At 46.6% G+C, this 15,900-nt stretch overlaps 1 protein-coding gene across 1 annotated transcript; it reads right to left on the minus strand.

The window, feature by feature from the left end:
• Window positions 1–408: 408 nt before the first annotated feature.
• Window positions 409–14,891, minus strand: CPT2 (carnitine palmitoyltransferase 2). The gene is made up of 5 exons (XM_029949171.1): window positions 14,639–14,891; window positions 8,325–8,405; window positions 6,739–6,845; window positions 2,201–3,505; window positions 409–1,051 (listed from the first exon to the last, which is right to left on the minus strand). The coding sequence occupies exons 1-5, from the start codon at window positions 14,788–14,790 to the stop codon at window positions 720–722; spliced, it is 1,977 nt and encodes a 658-aa protein (XP_029805031.1). The 5' UTR covers window positions 14,791–14,891; the 3' UTR covers window positions 409–719.
• Window positions 14,892–15,900: the final 1,009 nt, after the last annotated feature.

A 15,900-nucleotide genomic window follows, 5' to 3' on the forward strand; every position in this document is an offset into this window, starting at 1 on the left:
AGAAGACCATTTGCTAAACAAATGGAAGAGGGTTTTTAAAGATGTCCCTGGGTGCCTGGGTGGCATGGTCGGTTGACCTTCCAACTTCGGCTCAGGTCGTATCTCACAGTTCATGGGTTCGAGCCCCATATCAGGCTCTGTGCTGACAGCTCAGAGCCTGGAGGCTGCTTTGGATTCTGTGTCTCCCTCTCTCTCTGCCCCTCCCCTCCTTGCACTCTGTCTCTCAACAATAAATAAATGTTAGGGAAAAAAAATTAAAGAGTAGATGTCCCCAGGAGAGAGAGACAAGTTCACAGGGAGGATGAAACAGTGCTCCCACCTCACCTGAAGAGCCAGGAGCCAAGAGAACTTACTGGTACCTGTTCTTTGTGGGGATTAGGAAATTAAGTTAAACAACGACTGAAAGAATCCATCTCCAAGCAACAATTAAATTTTATTTCTGCTTCAACAATAAATACACCTGAGAGTTATTTTTCCAAATCCCACCTTCTGATTAAATGCCCTTAAAGTTGAAATCTCACATTATCTTTAGTTGTGATCTAGTCCCACATGGAAATTACATCTTTAGCTTTAAAACCATGACCTTAAAGCTCAAGTCTTACAGCACTGGCTGCTTAGGCACCTCATGATTAGTTTCGTTCATATACTAGCACCTATTGGCTAACAGGCGCCAATTTTCATGTCAATGAAGTGATGGAAGTCGTTCACCCACTCAGAAGCTAAGTTTTGATGCATTTGCCTTCTATGGCATCAAATATATCTTCTAAGGCCTTCTCCACACACTGGAGAAACTCCCGGGCATTGCGGCCTGGGTAGGAGGAGACGTTGCAGCCTATCCAGTTGTCATGAACAGCATACCCAATGCCAAAGCCATCAGGGACCACAGGGGCAAAGCCGCCAATGTTCACTGCTGGGCTGCTCAGCGTGCTCGTGGACAGGATGTTGTGGTTTATCTGCCCATATGCAGGGTCCTGGTATAGCTCAGGTAGAACAATTGCCTTGGCTGCTGCCAGGTACCGCAGAGCAAATAAGTGTCGGTCAAAGCCCTGGCCTGTCACAGACAAAATAGAAAACCAGAGTCTCAGAATCCAGAACCAAAAGAGACCTTAGTAAAACCCCACATACACCTCCAACTCGCTAACCTCTGCAGCAGGGCCTAAAATCAAAGTATGATTTTAAAAATTCTGAATCAAGGGTGCCTGGGTGGCTTAGTCAGTTGAGCGTCCGACTTCAGCTCAGGTCATGATCTCACGTCATGGTTCGTCAGTTCGAGCCCCGCGTGAGGCTCTGTGCTGACAGCTCCGAGCCTGGAGCCTGCTTTGAATTCTGTCTCACTCTCTCTCTGCCCCACCCCCACTTGTGCTCTGACTCTCTCTGTCTCTCAAAAATAAATACATGTAAAAAATTTTTTTTAAATCTTTAAAAATTCTGAAACTGAATTAGTCAGTCAAGAAAAGTGCACAAAGAGAGAGATGGATTCAAAAACAAACAAACAAAAAAAAAACCCAAAGTCCAAGTCAGGTGTAAAAGACAAGATTGAGTCACTGGAATAAAATGGAAAGGGTATTTGACGAGGGTTCTAATCTCAGCTTTACCGCTAATTTGTGGTGCAATGCTGGGCTGGTGGCCTCAGCTTTCCTGCCCCTAAAATGGAGAAGGATGAGACCAGAATGTCTTGGGAGATTGCTTTTACTAGAACTTTTGGCTGCATGAAAAGGACAGGACTATATGACCCTCCAAATTCTTTCCAGATCTCCAATTTTACCACAAAGAGGCAAATAAGGATGACACTTAGATTTGGGAAGACCTTCCAAGATGGCCTATTTAGAGGGAGCCAACACACAAGTGAGGTGAAGCACGAGGGGCTGCAGGCTTAGGAACCCTGAACTGTCACGAGTTAGATGGCCAATAAATAATAGGAGGAGAATCATGTGTCCCAACTGAAAGTGACCTTAAGGAAGTATGAAGTTAGGTGCATTTCTCCATCCCTCCCTGCTTTGGAGGAAAGAACATTCTGATCCCTAGTGGCTAGTCCAGCTGTTTAGACTGCTAGGGCAGAAAATAATCATTATCTGGGAGCTGGCGCATGGATCACACTGGGGTGGTGGTGGAAATCAGACTCGGAGTAGAATACTGCTGAGGCTTACCCCAGAGCTGAGGGCAACACGACCCAGGGGCATGCTCCCCAACCCCGTCTCACCCATCGCTGCCTCCTTGGTCAGCTGACCGTGGTACATGGAGCATTCGGTCATCATCTGCCGAAGCTCTCCGGCACTGTGCTTGGCGGGTTCCCTGACAAAGGCCTGGGAACACCTCTTGGTGAAGATGGAGGCTGGGCGGATGGTCTCCGTGCGGCCGTGCTTGAACGCTGCGGTGCTACAGGACTCGTAGGTGGCCACTGTCTGCCCGTACTGCCGCAGGAAGGCCATCTGGAAGGCCAGCTGAGCTACCGAGTCAGGGCTCAGCTTCTGCCTCTTTAAGAACTCCTTGCCTCCTCTCTGAAACCGGATGATGTCGATAGTGAGGGTTTTCACAGTGGCATCAAACTTTTCCTTAGCAGTGCTGATGCCAGTCTTCAAGGCATCGTTCAGCTTGAAGTTAAGTTTCTGCACAGCAACAGAAGAGTCTGTGCGGGCTGGCTGGCTCTGTGGGGTGATGGCAGGGGTCTGAGTGCTGTCTTTGAACACTTCATTGAAAAACCTGAGCACTGCCACACCATCACCCCACGCATGCTCAAAGTGGACAGCAGCAGTGCCGTCCTTGGCTATGATGAGGTTAAAGGATTTATCAAACCAGCGGTTTGTGCCATCACCATGCAGCATGTTGTGAGACAAGTGGACAAGGTCCTCAATGGGGACGTCATCTAGGCAGAGGCAGAACACAGCAGAGTCCACTTTCCTCAGGGCCTCCTCATTGCCACCACTCACCAGCTTCTGCCTGAGCGCTGCCCACACGTCTCGGTTCTCAGTGGTCAGATACGCCAGGGGAAACTCGGGGGCAGGGCTACTGTCTGAGAGAATGGACTTCAGATGAGCCTGGATTTCAGAGGCACTCACAATGTTGCCGTCTTGATCTAGGACATCAAAAACATAGAAATGTCCTTTTCTTAGGACCAGGAGGTGTCGAGCCTTCTCATTAGTAAAGAGTTCATCCCGAGTGGGTCTGGGTAAACGGGTTGAATTGAAAAGCCGAAAATACTGGGACATATCCAGGGGATATGCATTGACCAAGTAAGCACCATACCAGGACAGGGAAGAAGGCACGAAGCGTATGAGTCTCTTGAAGGTATCAGTGTCGCTTTTTGCAGGGTTCAAGTGGAAAACCTCTGGCTCCAAAAGCCCAGCCCGAAGTGTCTTCAGAAACCGGACGGCAGAAACAGTCATGTTGGTTGCCCTAGTGAGCTGGTCATTATACTCGAACTTTGGGTCAGGGTTGAATGCCATAAATGGATTAAAGTTCAAGACAATGGAGTCACGAGCAGTTAGGTACATATCAAACCAGGGGCCTAAAAAAGGAAAGTAAAAAAGAACAACATAAAAAGTTAATGTAGTCCCTAAAAATAAAATTTGAGAAAGAAAAACAAGCATATGCAGAAAAAAATGACATCAACCCCCAGAGGGTGAAATTTCCTAATTATTTTTTCGATCTCCAGTAATTCATGACCTGTACACGGCATCACCTGTGATCTTTTGCTTATGGCTCTGTCACTGACTGTGTTGTCGAGGTTCAGTCATGTTGCAGTGTGTATCCGTTCTTCATTCTCTTCATTGCTGAGTAATGTTCCATTACATGAATATACCACATTTTGTTTGTCCATTCATCAGTTGACTGACCTTTGATTGCTTCTACTTTTTGGTTATTAATGAGCAATGCTGGTGTGCACAAGTTTTTATGTGAACGGATATTCTCAATTCTCTTGAGGAAACAGGTAGGAATGAAACTGCTAGGTCACGTGGTAAGTCTATGATGAACCTTTTGAGGAACCGCCAGGTTGTCTTCCAAAGTGGCTGCACCATTACCACCAGCATTGTATGAGGGTTCCAATTTCTCCGTGTCCTGTGAAACATTTATTATTGTCTGTCGTTTTGACTGGAGCCATTCTGGTGGATATATCTTTGTGGTTTTGATTTGCATTTCCCTATGTTTACTGCTTTTTCTTTCTCATTCAGTTTCCTTTCTTGACTCTCAAAGAAATACAGTAATAAACACCTCATCTGCAGTCACGCTCAATCAGAACAGGTGTTAGTTCCCACCCCATTTCCTTGGATTTCTCTTTTTTTATCTCCTTTCAGGGACGACACTCACACTTGACTGTCTCCCTAACATGAGAGAGAGTATTCACCATCATTCTGTGTACTCCGCACATTTGTGTAGTCCCTCTTTTAAGAAATGCTCAAAAAAAACAATTAGAAATAACAGTGCATGTGGATCATCCAAACTAGCCTTCTGCATTCCTGTGGATATTTTACCTGTAAAAATTCCAGAAGCAATATTTTATCAGAAAATGTGTCTACCAGGGGCACCTGGGTCACTCAGTCAGTTAAGCATCCAACTCTTGATTTTGGTTCAGGTCATGATCTCAAGGTTTGTGAGTTCGAGCCCTATGTTGCACTCTGCACTGACAGTAAGGAACCTGCTTGGGATTTTTGCTCTCTCTCCCTCTCTCTCAGCTTCTCTCTCTCTCTAAATAAATATATAAATAAACAAACATTAAAAAAAAAAAAGAATGCCACCCTAAGCCAGTGGCAGAGAAAGCCAAAGAGATAACATGACTTACACAGCAGAACCCCCGAATGCTCAGTATTTGGCAGCCATGATATATTTGGTTGAAAGTCTGTTTAATTAGACCCTACTCCCACCCTCCAGATCCCGCGCCCTCCCCACTCCAGGAGAAGACTGAAGTTTCCTTCCGGAGAAAGTAAAACTTAAGTCTTAACTCAGTCACAGCTGAGGTCTCAAGCCTTTGTCCCCTACGCTACTCCTACAACAGCAGCCACCGGGAACATACCATTCGGCAGCTTAATGGAAAAGCCTTTCTTGGGAGTCTGACCCAGAGACACTGACACAGGGTGCCCCAGGGACATGGTTTAGCCGAGTCACCTTACAGTGAAGTTCCGAGGGACCAGCCCCACCCTCAGCCGCAGAGCTTTTCAATACCTCACTCAAACCTGAGACAGCAGAGGATTATAAGGAATCTGAAGAAAGAAAAGAGGGTAAAACAAACAGGAAAAAAAGCAACTTGGAGATAGACTATGAAGATGAGGGAAAAAATTCCCCAATATATTTTGAAGCATATAGAAAATGAAACAAAATAAAGTAGAAGATCATTATTAACTTAGGGGGGAAAAGCTCACACAGGAACAGGAAAAACCATCTCAGGATGCTCCACGGCTCAGCTGACAATACGGTATATACGGTCCTAATAGTATAAACACTTAGTACTGAGCAAACCAAAATAACAAATAACCACACCGCGATAATCAGGGAACGGGACGTGTGCGTGCACACTGGTATGTGTGTGGGGACCCGAGGGACCACCCGGTCCTGGTCCGCCACAGTGAGACATCAGCAGATGATGCCCACAACGGAAAAAGTTAAGAAGCAGCGATACAAGCATGCGATGTGCAGAATCGGGGTAGAGAGCAGACGACTGAGCAGCCAGAAGTGAGAAGCGGGAAACGAGGGGATGATCAGGAAGTTGCTGTTTCCAAACAAGACTGGTGGAACCATTTGATTCTCTAAACTATGTGATTGTATAACCTTATTAAATATAAACTAAATTAGAAGAAGCCCTGTGGAAACAGAGGCGGAAACAACCAACTCTGAATGCAGGGGGAGGAGAACTGAAAGGTTGCCTGGAAAAATCATCCCACCTGGGACGTTTTTTGTCTTTTCTCTTTAAAATTGAGACGTAAATGACATAAAACGTGTTACCTTCAGGTGTACAACCCAGTGATTCGGTGTTTGTGTACACTGCACAATGACCCCCACAGTAAGTCTGGTTAGCATCCACCACCACACACTGTTACAAAATCTTCTTCTCCTTTGATGACACTTTTCAAGATCTATACTCTTAGCACCTTTCAAATATACAACACACTAGTATTAACGATAGTCACGATGCTGTACATTGTAACCCATGACGTATTTCTTTTATAACTGGAAATTTGTACCTTTTGACCTCCCTTTGCTCATTTTCCCTGTCCCCCTCCCCCACCCCCACTCCCGCCATCAAGGGCAACCACATACTTGGGTCTTAAAGAAAGAATCTGACAGGTTAAAAACGGTAGTGGGAACAACATGGATAAAGGCACAGAAGAATGAAAGACTAAATAAACCGTGAGTGGAGTTTTGTTGAGGCAGGAGGGTGTCAGGGAGGATCCTAAGGGACGAGGCTGGAGAGGGCAGTCAGGCCAGAGTGCGAGGGGTCTAGGATGACACACACAGGACACAGGGCTTGATCCTGCATTCTCTTCACACAGCACCAATGATTAGGCTCCGTCTCGATCCTACCTACAAGCAGGCCAGACACTGCCTCTAAGCACTGACTCGAGGCGAGATCGGAGTGGAGGAGGAATCACTTGGCCTTCATGTTTACTTCAGAAAGAGAGGATGAGACATTACTCTGGTGGGCTGGTCTCGCCAAAAATATTTTGAGACCGAAACAGGAGAAAAGACGCCTGACTCTCCATCGCGGAGGGCTCAGGGGGTACTGTGCCCACAGCCCAGCCCGCCTACCTGAAATGTAGCTCGTGTGTTTATTCTGCTTGTCCTGAGCGACCAGCTGCTCCTGCAGTTCTTTTCCAATCCCATTTTCAAAGCTCTTGCAAAATTGTTCTGTCTTCCTGAAATGTTCCAGAAGAGATCGAATCAAACCATGGCAGGAGACACATGATTTCCAGACTCACGGCCAAGAACTCTTACACAGAGCTGTGGGTCCCCTGTAGCACAACCCTAGAACCTGGGACTGGGATCAGAAAGGCCCTCTGATCAGAAGAACAGCCACCGATCTCAAACAGATAAATGCAGGATATCTTCTTAAAATGACTGATTGGGAAGATCAATCGGCCTCTCACAAACAATCTGTAATCTAGGAGGCAGCTCGGCATGGAGAAACAAACTTTGGAGTCAAGGAGAACTGAGTTTTAATTCTAGCTTTGTCACTGTCAAACTATGGGACTGTGGACATGTGACTTGATCTCTCGAAGTCTCAGTCCCTTCACGTGTAAAACAGAAATAATATACCACCTTGCAAGATTAAAAAATATTTTTAAAGCTAAGGATTCAGGATCATTTTAAACCTAACATTTAGTAACTGGCAGCTAGTAAGTCATTTCTATGTTGAGAGAAGCTTCAAGTGACTAATACGGAATATTTAAAAGCAGAGGACTAGATTGTGAACAATTCATCTATATTTTCCATCACCGCCAGTGAAGGACTCGGATTCCAGTGACAGTGCCAGTTATCTGCACAGCACCTTCCATTATGGAAAAATGAACTACACCGGGGTATAAGAGCTTAATGCAACCCACTTTTGACAATATCCAATGTTATTTTCCGATTCCATGCTGAACCGGTGTCCTGGGACTCCATCACAAAATACCACAACCTGGGTGGCTTGAAACAATAGGAATTTATTCTCTTACAGCTCTTTGAAGTAGAGGCAGGGTGTTGACAGGGCCATCTTCTCTCTCTGCCCCACGGCCCGCTCTCCGTTTCTGGTGTGACCAGCCGTCCGGGGCATCCCTTGGCTTACTGGTGCATTCCCCCTGCCTTCATCATCACACGCTATCTCTGAGTCTCTTTTCCTCTTCTTATGAGGATGCCAGTCATTCCAAATTAAGGACTCTCCCTACTCCAGTGTGAACTCAACTAATTACGCCTGCAACAACCCTCTTCCCAAATGAAGCCACACAGTAAGGTTCCCAGAAGGGAACGAGTTGGGGTGGGGGGCGGCCGCATACGAGCCGGCTCAGTACACGTGCTCAGCAAGCACGCTGCGGCTCTGCCACGCGCTCTCCTCAGTGAACTCCCTCTAAGAGCATGCACCCATCGCCAGGACCATCACCAGGTCCGCCTGACAAGATACAGCACACATTCGGCATCCTGGCTTGTAAACCATTGCCTGCTGAGTGTGGTCAGACAGACTGACTGCAGGGCCTGCTCAGCCCCTCCTGAGCAAACATCTATTTCCTAAACGTGAAAATGTAAGCGCAAGGTCCCCGTTGGAGACCCAACTGAATCCCAGGCACTTCCTGAAGCTACTACTTGCCAGCCTCACTTGAACCACCCAGCTGTGGTCATTCCAGGTTCTCAGCATTTACCTGAACTGGTCATCATCCAAGAGAGGCCTCTGCGCACGGAGGTATCTCTTAATGGTGTCTTCAAGTTTAGGAATAGGCAGCCTGGAAAGAAAATAAGTGTAAGAGTGACAATATGTGGAAGAGGTCCGTTAGCTTCATAACCCAAACTAATTAAATAATTACTGGATAATTCATTTCCTTCCAAAACAAACAAACCAATAATGGGAAGCCATAAACATATCAGAATAGAGTCTTCCCCTTGCAAAGCAGCATAGCTGCACAGTGGCTAATCTGGTTTCACCATTCACAGCTATGTGACTTTGGGCACATCACCGCATCCTGTACCAGACTTTCCTCATCTACAAAATGGGGATAATGTTAATATGTACCTCCTAGGGGCACCTTGGTGGCTCGGTTAAGTGTCTGACTTTGGCTCAGGTCAGGATCTCACAGTTTGTGAGTTCAAGCCCTACATCGGGCTCTGTGCTGTCAGTGCAGAGCCCACTTCAGATTCTCTGTCCCACCTCGCTCTGCCCCTCCCCCACTCATGCACAATCTTGCGCCTTCATGTGTTCTCTCAAAAATACATAAGCATAAAATTTTTTAAATATTAATATGTACCTCTGTTCTGTGCAGATTAAATGAGGCAATACATGTCACTGACTTGGAACAGTGCCTGACACATAGTAAGCCCTCAATTAAATACTAGGTTTTTTAAAATCTACTCAGTCTTCAAGTCTTACAGATCCAAATTCTGCCACTAGCCTGTTCACGTCCCTAGGGAACTAGCTTGTCACCTCTTCCTCAGTGCCTGGCACAACGTTTCACACTTCTGTTGTTCGGCTTGCCTTCATGTGTTCTCTCTTCTCTGGAAACAGCCCCCCTCCTACTCAAGTCCCTCTGGTTCAGGTGGAGCTGACGCCAAGCGCTTACAGCTTACTGGTTCAGACCGAATGAGACTTAGGGTGAACTTATAAAACTTAATTACAGGATTTGTTTTGAACAGTTAGGAGGGGCAAGGCAAAGCTCTACTAGCTGAGGTCACTAAGAGGTTAGGGTGTCTTACGAGATGGCTGCCACTTTGTCACCATCAGGAGAGAGCCTGCCTAACAATGGAATCACACAGAGGTACAGCTTTGAGTGGAAAGGCAAGAGTCTTGATGACATCATTTGAGCCCTTAATCCAACCTGGATTTTTCAGGTCTGTGAGTCCCTATACTCTTGTTTGCTTAGGCCAGTTTAACTGGGGTTTCTGTAACTTGCTACCATAAAGGCCAGTAAGTGCTCACTTATGGTCCACACTGATTCTCTAATCTTTAGAAATCAAGTCCCAAGGTCCCCCCTAGACTCTCTGCAGCTCCTTAAAGAATACCAAAAATGGTTTCATTTGCACACTTGTAGTTCCTTGTGCTCCCTGTGATGTAATTCATCCGGTGCCTTGAGAGAGGTAGAGTGAGGGACCCGAGACATGCCTGGCAGGCCCATCATGACCACGTGGGCTCTCCTTCCCCGCCCACAATCTAGAGAATCCCCATCTGAACATTATCTGCTATAATAAAGATGGAAGAAAAGTAAACAGCAAGCAGATTTACCTCACTAATTATCCCTTGTGTAAGTGACACACTATCATTACCCAGCTTCCAAGCAGCAGGCACTCCACTGTTTTTCCTGCCAAGAACACAACTGAAAAACCCTTTGTCATTTTTACAATCTAGTTGTCACTGGAATAAAGCCAATCCATTTCAAAGACATGCCTTGGCGGCCCAGAACCTTACTGTTTCTACCTGTTACCCTCCATACCCTGGACATTCCGGCCTCCGGTCTCCACCCCTGTTTGAATTCTAGAGAGCCTGTCCATTCTGTTTTAACACCGACTATCATCTAAAGTGATTAGAGATTAAAAGACAAAAAAAAAAAAAAAAAAAAACAGATGGACATTTATTGTGAGTCAACTATACAACTAAAATGATGACTGATATATATATATTTAAAGACACAATGGGTCTCCCCCAAACAGTGTACACACACACACATCCCTAGCCCACTTCTTATAACTTAGGGCCCAAACGGTGATTCTTTACTTTGGGCTAGTCCCTCCATAAACGTCTCAACATTTCTGAACATGTCATGCATTTTCAGGCTTCTGTTCCTGGGCACTGGCTGCTCTACCCCTCCCTCACTTCTCTGTGTCTCTCACTTAGTGATCTTCAAATTCTGCAAACGTCACCTCCTCTGTGAAGTGTCCCCAGGCACCGTCACTCCGACCTCCACACAAGAGTTGTCGTCAAGCACATCATGTATATGCAACATGTTCGCCTAATGCAGCTACAGTACTTACGGATATCTAGGTACTTACCAGATTTGTACTCAGTGCTCCATATGAGGCTTAATTTAATTCTCACAATCCTGAGAGAAAGGTAATATAATCCTCCCAATTTTTAGGTTAGATGACTTGCTTATAGCCATGCAGTTAGTATGAAGTGGGGCTGGATTAAAAATAAGATCTGGGGCGCCTGGGCGGCTCAGTCAGTTAAGTATCTGACTTGGGCACAGGTCATGATCTCACGGTTTGTGGGTTTGAGCCCTGCGTCAGGCTGTGTGCTGTCTGTACAGAGCCCACTTCAGATCTTCTGTCCCGCTCTCTCTCTCTGCCCTCCCCTGCTTTCATGTTCTCTCTCTCTCTCTCTCTCAAAATAAATAAACAAACTTTAAAAAGCATTTTAAAAAATAAGATCTAACTCCTGCCTCATGATCTTGTGAAAAACTGACAGAACTAGAGCCATTTTAAAATGGAGTTGAAGCAGCCTTAGTAGAGAAACTGCCTTACTTGCTTTTGTTTGAAATGGCCAAAACCTTCTGGACAGAATGGTAACTGTTTTTAAACAACTGTTTGAGAAGTCAACAGGAGAACAAACACCCTGATCACAAGACTGATGGCTACGGACATTCCAGAAAAACAGAAACGTCAGCAATTAATATATAACCTGGAATAGTTTGGCTTGTAAACATGTATAGAAAACCTTTTTCCTCCCTTTAATTTAATTCATGTAACTGCCCCCTACCTCTTCCTTACAGAAACCTGTTGCTTTTACCCTACAAGTGGGAATCCTATTTGGGTATTTACTTGAGTCTATGCTCCCTGCACTGCAATTATTTAATCCCAAATAAATACTCATTTGCCTCTTACTGCAGCCATTTATTTTCAGGCTGACAATCTTAACCACCATGAAGTGCTGCTTCCCATTTATCACATTCTATGTTAACTGTCTGTCAAATCTCCTCCCTATATGTACACTCCTCAGCATGACTGACTGGTCTCCAAATCCTTACCAAGAAATGTTTCTCAAATTAACATGAATGAATAGCACAGGCTGACCCACCCTTTTCCCCCTCAAGACTTCCAGTTTTATACTCTGAGGCTAACTGTTCAGTGTATATAAATATAGCCCTTAAAAATAACACCTAATTGAACTATATATCTAAAAATGGTTAAAAAGTTAAGTTTTACGTGATGTATATTGACCACACACTAAAAAAGAGCAAAGAAAAAAATCTTAACACCTAAAAAACAAGCAAATGACACTGCAAGGTTCTTAGAGGAAAGTGAGCCGGAGGCCACCAGGTCCTAAGGCAGCAGTGACATGACAGGAACAGGAAGAGGGAGGGAGGAGGATCCAACTGGACCACCACAAAGGGATTAGTCCTTCCCCAGGCCAACTACTTAGAATAGTTCCCTATTTTTGGCATCTCACCTCACTCTATCCTCACATTAGCCCTATCCGGTGTGTGTTCCATTCCTACTGTGCAGGGAAGAACCGTGGCTCACTGAAATTAACAGAACTGCCTGACATTACAAAGCATCAGATCTAGAATCTGAGGCCAAGTTCTACCAGACTTCAAAGCCAGGGTTTTTCACCAAGCGAGACATCAAAATGAGTACTAAAGATCATACATTTTACCAACCTAGAATCTCAGAGATAAAGGAATCCCATCTTATGTAACCACAGGTTATAACTGAGGTTAACAGAGGCGTGAGTGTCCTTGCTGAAAGTTATACATTGATGCTGATGACTCAGTGTTACTGTTTACAGCTCAGTTCCAACATGTTTTTCTGCTGCCGTTTGGAGGAAATGATCTTGAGTATTACTACCAGCTTTCCAATTCTAATAGAAAATCCTTCTGATCTTAAGCCCAGGACTGCCTGAAAGTCAGATGCTAATGGGCTTGGCAAGTGAAGAGAGCTTCTGTCATTCTTCACCTTTCCCCCACATACAGGCTCAGCTTACACGCAGGGCACTAAAGAGGAGGTGTGCCTCAGGCTTCGCCCACAGGCACAAAAACCACTTTTTCTTTCTCTCCCTTCCTCCTGCTAAATTTTTTTTAATGCTTTTTATTTATTTTTGAGAGAGAGAGAGAGACAGTGCGAGCAGGGGAGGGTCAGAGAGAAAGGGAGACACAGAATCTGAAGCAGGCTCCAGGCTCTGAGTTAGCTGTCAGCACAGAGCCCGATGGGGGGTTCAAACCCACAAACCGTGAGATCATGACCTGAGCCGAAACCGGACACTTAACCGACTGAGCCACCCAGGCACCCCGTCCTCCTGCCAAATTTAAGCAGTGGGGTTGGGGCTAGAAATCTCATTTTAGTCCACTTTAGATGTCTGCAGTTATTTCACAAGAATCACCTCAAGTAATATTCCTGAGAGGGTGGGGGCGGGCAGGGATGACAGTGGGTTAAACGGCTGCTGGATGTGGAGAAAAATAGCAACCCTAGTAGTTAGGGATGTTGCCTGCGATACAGTCTCTGTTCTGTTCATGGGATGGGGAGCCCTGGCCTCCAGCCCCTGGACTGGGAGATCCCGGATGGCAGTTTGGTGAGAAAGGAAGTGAGAAGGGTCTTCGGGACAAATTTGGGACTTGGCACCAGGGACTAACTGGTGAGCAAGTAGATTAGTTTAAGTCTAGTTTTAGAGGGTAAAAGAACTTCAGGAAATCTCTCACTGAAAAAGGAGCCCTGGCAGCTCAGATTAAAGCTGGCAGTTGAAAGACTGGGAAAACCGAGAGTTGAATTAAAGAAAATACTAGGTGAGGGGTGCTTGGGTGGGTCAGTAGGTTTAGTATCTGACTGCTGGTTTTGGCTCAGGTCATGATCTCATGGTTTCTGAGAACAAGCCCTGTGTCAGGCTCTGTGCTGACAGCAAGGAACCTGCTAGGGATTCTCTCTCTCTACCTCTCTCTGCCCTTCCCCTCATGCATTCCCTCGAAGGAAGGAAGGAAGGGAGGGAGGGAGGGAGGAAGGAAGGAAGGAAGGACGGACGGACGGAAGGAAGGAAGGAAGAGAGAAAGAGAGAGAGAGAGAAAGAAAGAAAGAAAGAACGAACGAAAGAAAGAAAGAATGAATGGAAGGAGGGAAGGAGGGAGGAAGGAAGGGAAAAGAAAAAAAATACTGGGTGAAAAAAAGAAAATACTGGGTGAGGGCAAGGGAGAGGAAGATTTATTGGGTTTTCATAGGGAAGTAGACTCAGGGTGAAGTGTTTTAGAAGGTGGAGAGAGAGATTAAGGTGAGGAGGAATACAGAACAATAGCAGAATTTGGGGAAGTTCAGGATCCAAGCTGAGTAAGAATTTGAGAGGGGCACTGAGGGGTGGTGTCTAGAATTCTGCGAGGGGGCTGGAGTTGAAGAGGGTAAGGTGGGTTAGAAAGGATATTTTAGGGGGAGAAACCTAGCGGTAGCTGAGAAAGGTTTGGAAGGGGGAAGGGCCTCCAGGTGAAGCCGGGACTAAGAGTGCTGATGTTGGGGGAGGGTAAGGTGAACATTGAAGAAGTGTGCTGTTGCTGAGCGACAGACCTGAGGGTGGAGTGCTGGGGAAAGTTGAGGCAGGGTAATTACGATGTATCAGGAACTGGCCTGTCCATATTCTGGGTTGGAACGCGGGGCAGTCATGAAAGTACTTCGGGGGCACCCCAGTTGGAGGGGTAAGGGTGATGTTGGAGATATGCAGGTTGGGCATTTTCCAGGAAAAAAAATGTGAAGGACTCTTCGGTATCTGGGTGGAAGTTGGGTCACTGGAGAGAGAATTCGAGAGGGGTTCAAGATGAAGAATCCGAGAGAGCAATTGGGGGGAAAGGGTCGGTTCTGGTAGAGAACTTGAATGTACTGCGTTTTCTCTGCCAGGAGACTCTCAAAGTGACAGGATTTCCAGATTGCGTGTTAGGACAGCATCCCGGGGAGGGGTTTCGGGTGGAAGTGGGTACAGCAGAAGAGCCGTGAGTGACTGGCTGCAGTGAAGGCTGGGGCCGGTCCTGGAGGGCAGCGGGGACCGGGAAGCCGGGCTCACCTGGGCAGGCTGTCCTGGTAGTGCATGGTGGGCACGATGCTGCGCTGCAGGTACTCTCCGGACCCCAAGTCCGAGCTAAGGGGCCGACACAGTGGCCCCGGGCCAACTGCATGGCCCCGAGTCCAGGCGCGCAGCAGCAGGCGGGCCACCATCGTCCCGGGCGGCGAGAAGGCAGGGAATGGGGATTCTGAGGCCCGAGACAAGGCACCCGGGTCAGCGTCGCGGGTCCGACTACAGTCTGTCCGCCGAGCCACTTCCGGCCTCCGGCTCCGCCCACGAAGGGCCAGAGGCCGACTCCGCCCACGAACGGCCCCGCCCCCAGGAGCACCATTAGCTTCCGGGCTCGAGCCCGCTGCTGGCGGGGACTGCCACTGCTCCCCGCTGGTCTCCTTTCTGCTAAGAAGGCGGCGGGAGACGGTACTCCTAAAGCCACTCCCCTTCTGTTTTGGGGCAAGATAGAAACTGGAGCTGAAGGAAAAGAAAAGCCGAAAAAAAAGAGCTTGGAATCTGATAAACCATGCTCTGTCGACTACATGAGGTTGCCTGTTCTCACAGATCACCTCCAAGTTTCCTTCCAACCCTAACTCTAAGATTATACAACTGGAACAGAGATCTGTCGTCTATTGTCCCTCACAAAACAGATAACCCCACCACAGTCCAATCCCTGCTCTCAGCTGCAGCTGAAGGATTAAGTAGGCTCTGCTCCCATTTCACAAGAAAGGGAAGTATCAAAGACATAAAACCATGTTGGCTGGCTTGAGGTGCAGAATTCCATTCTGGGAACTTGGCCTTAGCTCCCAGCTCTCAGTCATGGCCCCGCATGTTTGAGGTAGCCAGGTACGTTTGGTCTGCCCCACAGTTGTCTAAGCAGTGACAGAAGCTGGAGTGCATCAGAAAGAGCACTAGACTGGGAGTCAAAAGACCTGAGTTTTTGTTTCAGCTCTGTCTTTAATCTAGTTAGGTCCCCCTTACCCCTGGTTGAACAGGAAAATCACCAACCAGCTCTAACACTCATTCTGTGGTGACTAGAAATCCTTAAGAACTGAACATGAAACTCGAAGATACTGAATATCTAATCCTCCTTCCCTGAGGAGAGAACAGACAGAGCTGACCCACACCTAAAATATCAGTGCCATTGCCCTACGGTGTATAGAGCCAGAGAGAGAATATCAATTTCTTTTCTAAATTAGGACATTCTACCAAGTCCAGACAGTTTTCAAAACCTTAAAACCTGAAGCAAATATTAGGAGCTGTGTAGAGCT

This window comes from Suricata suricatta, chromosome 8 (assembly GCF_006229205.1).
Source record: "Suricata suricatta isolate VVHF042 chromosome 8, meerkat_22Aug2017_6uvM2_HiC, whole genome shotgun sequence".
Lineage (NCBI taxonomy): Eukaryota > Metazoa > Chordata > Mammalia > Carnivora > Herpestidae > Suricata > Suricata suricatta.

What these genes read in the sequence shown, in the direction of transcription:
- CPT2 (XM_029949171.1), bottom strand. Translation starts at nt 14,790, where the DNA reads ATGGTGGCCCGCCTGCTGCTGCGCGCCTGGACTCGGGGCCATGCAGTT. An exon ending in TTGGATGATGACCAGTTCAG is followed by an intron (nt 6,846 to 8,324) that starts GTAAATGCTGAG and finishes GGAACATTTCAG; the next exon opens with GAAGACAGAACAATTTTGCA. An exon ending in GACCAAGGAGGCAGCGATGG is followed by an intron (nt 1,052 to 2,200) that starts GTGAGACGGGGT and finishes TGTCTGTGACAG; the next exon opens with GCCAGGGCTTTGACCGACAC.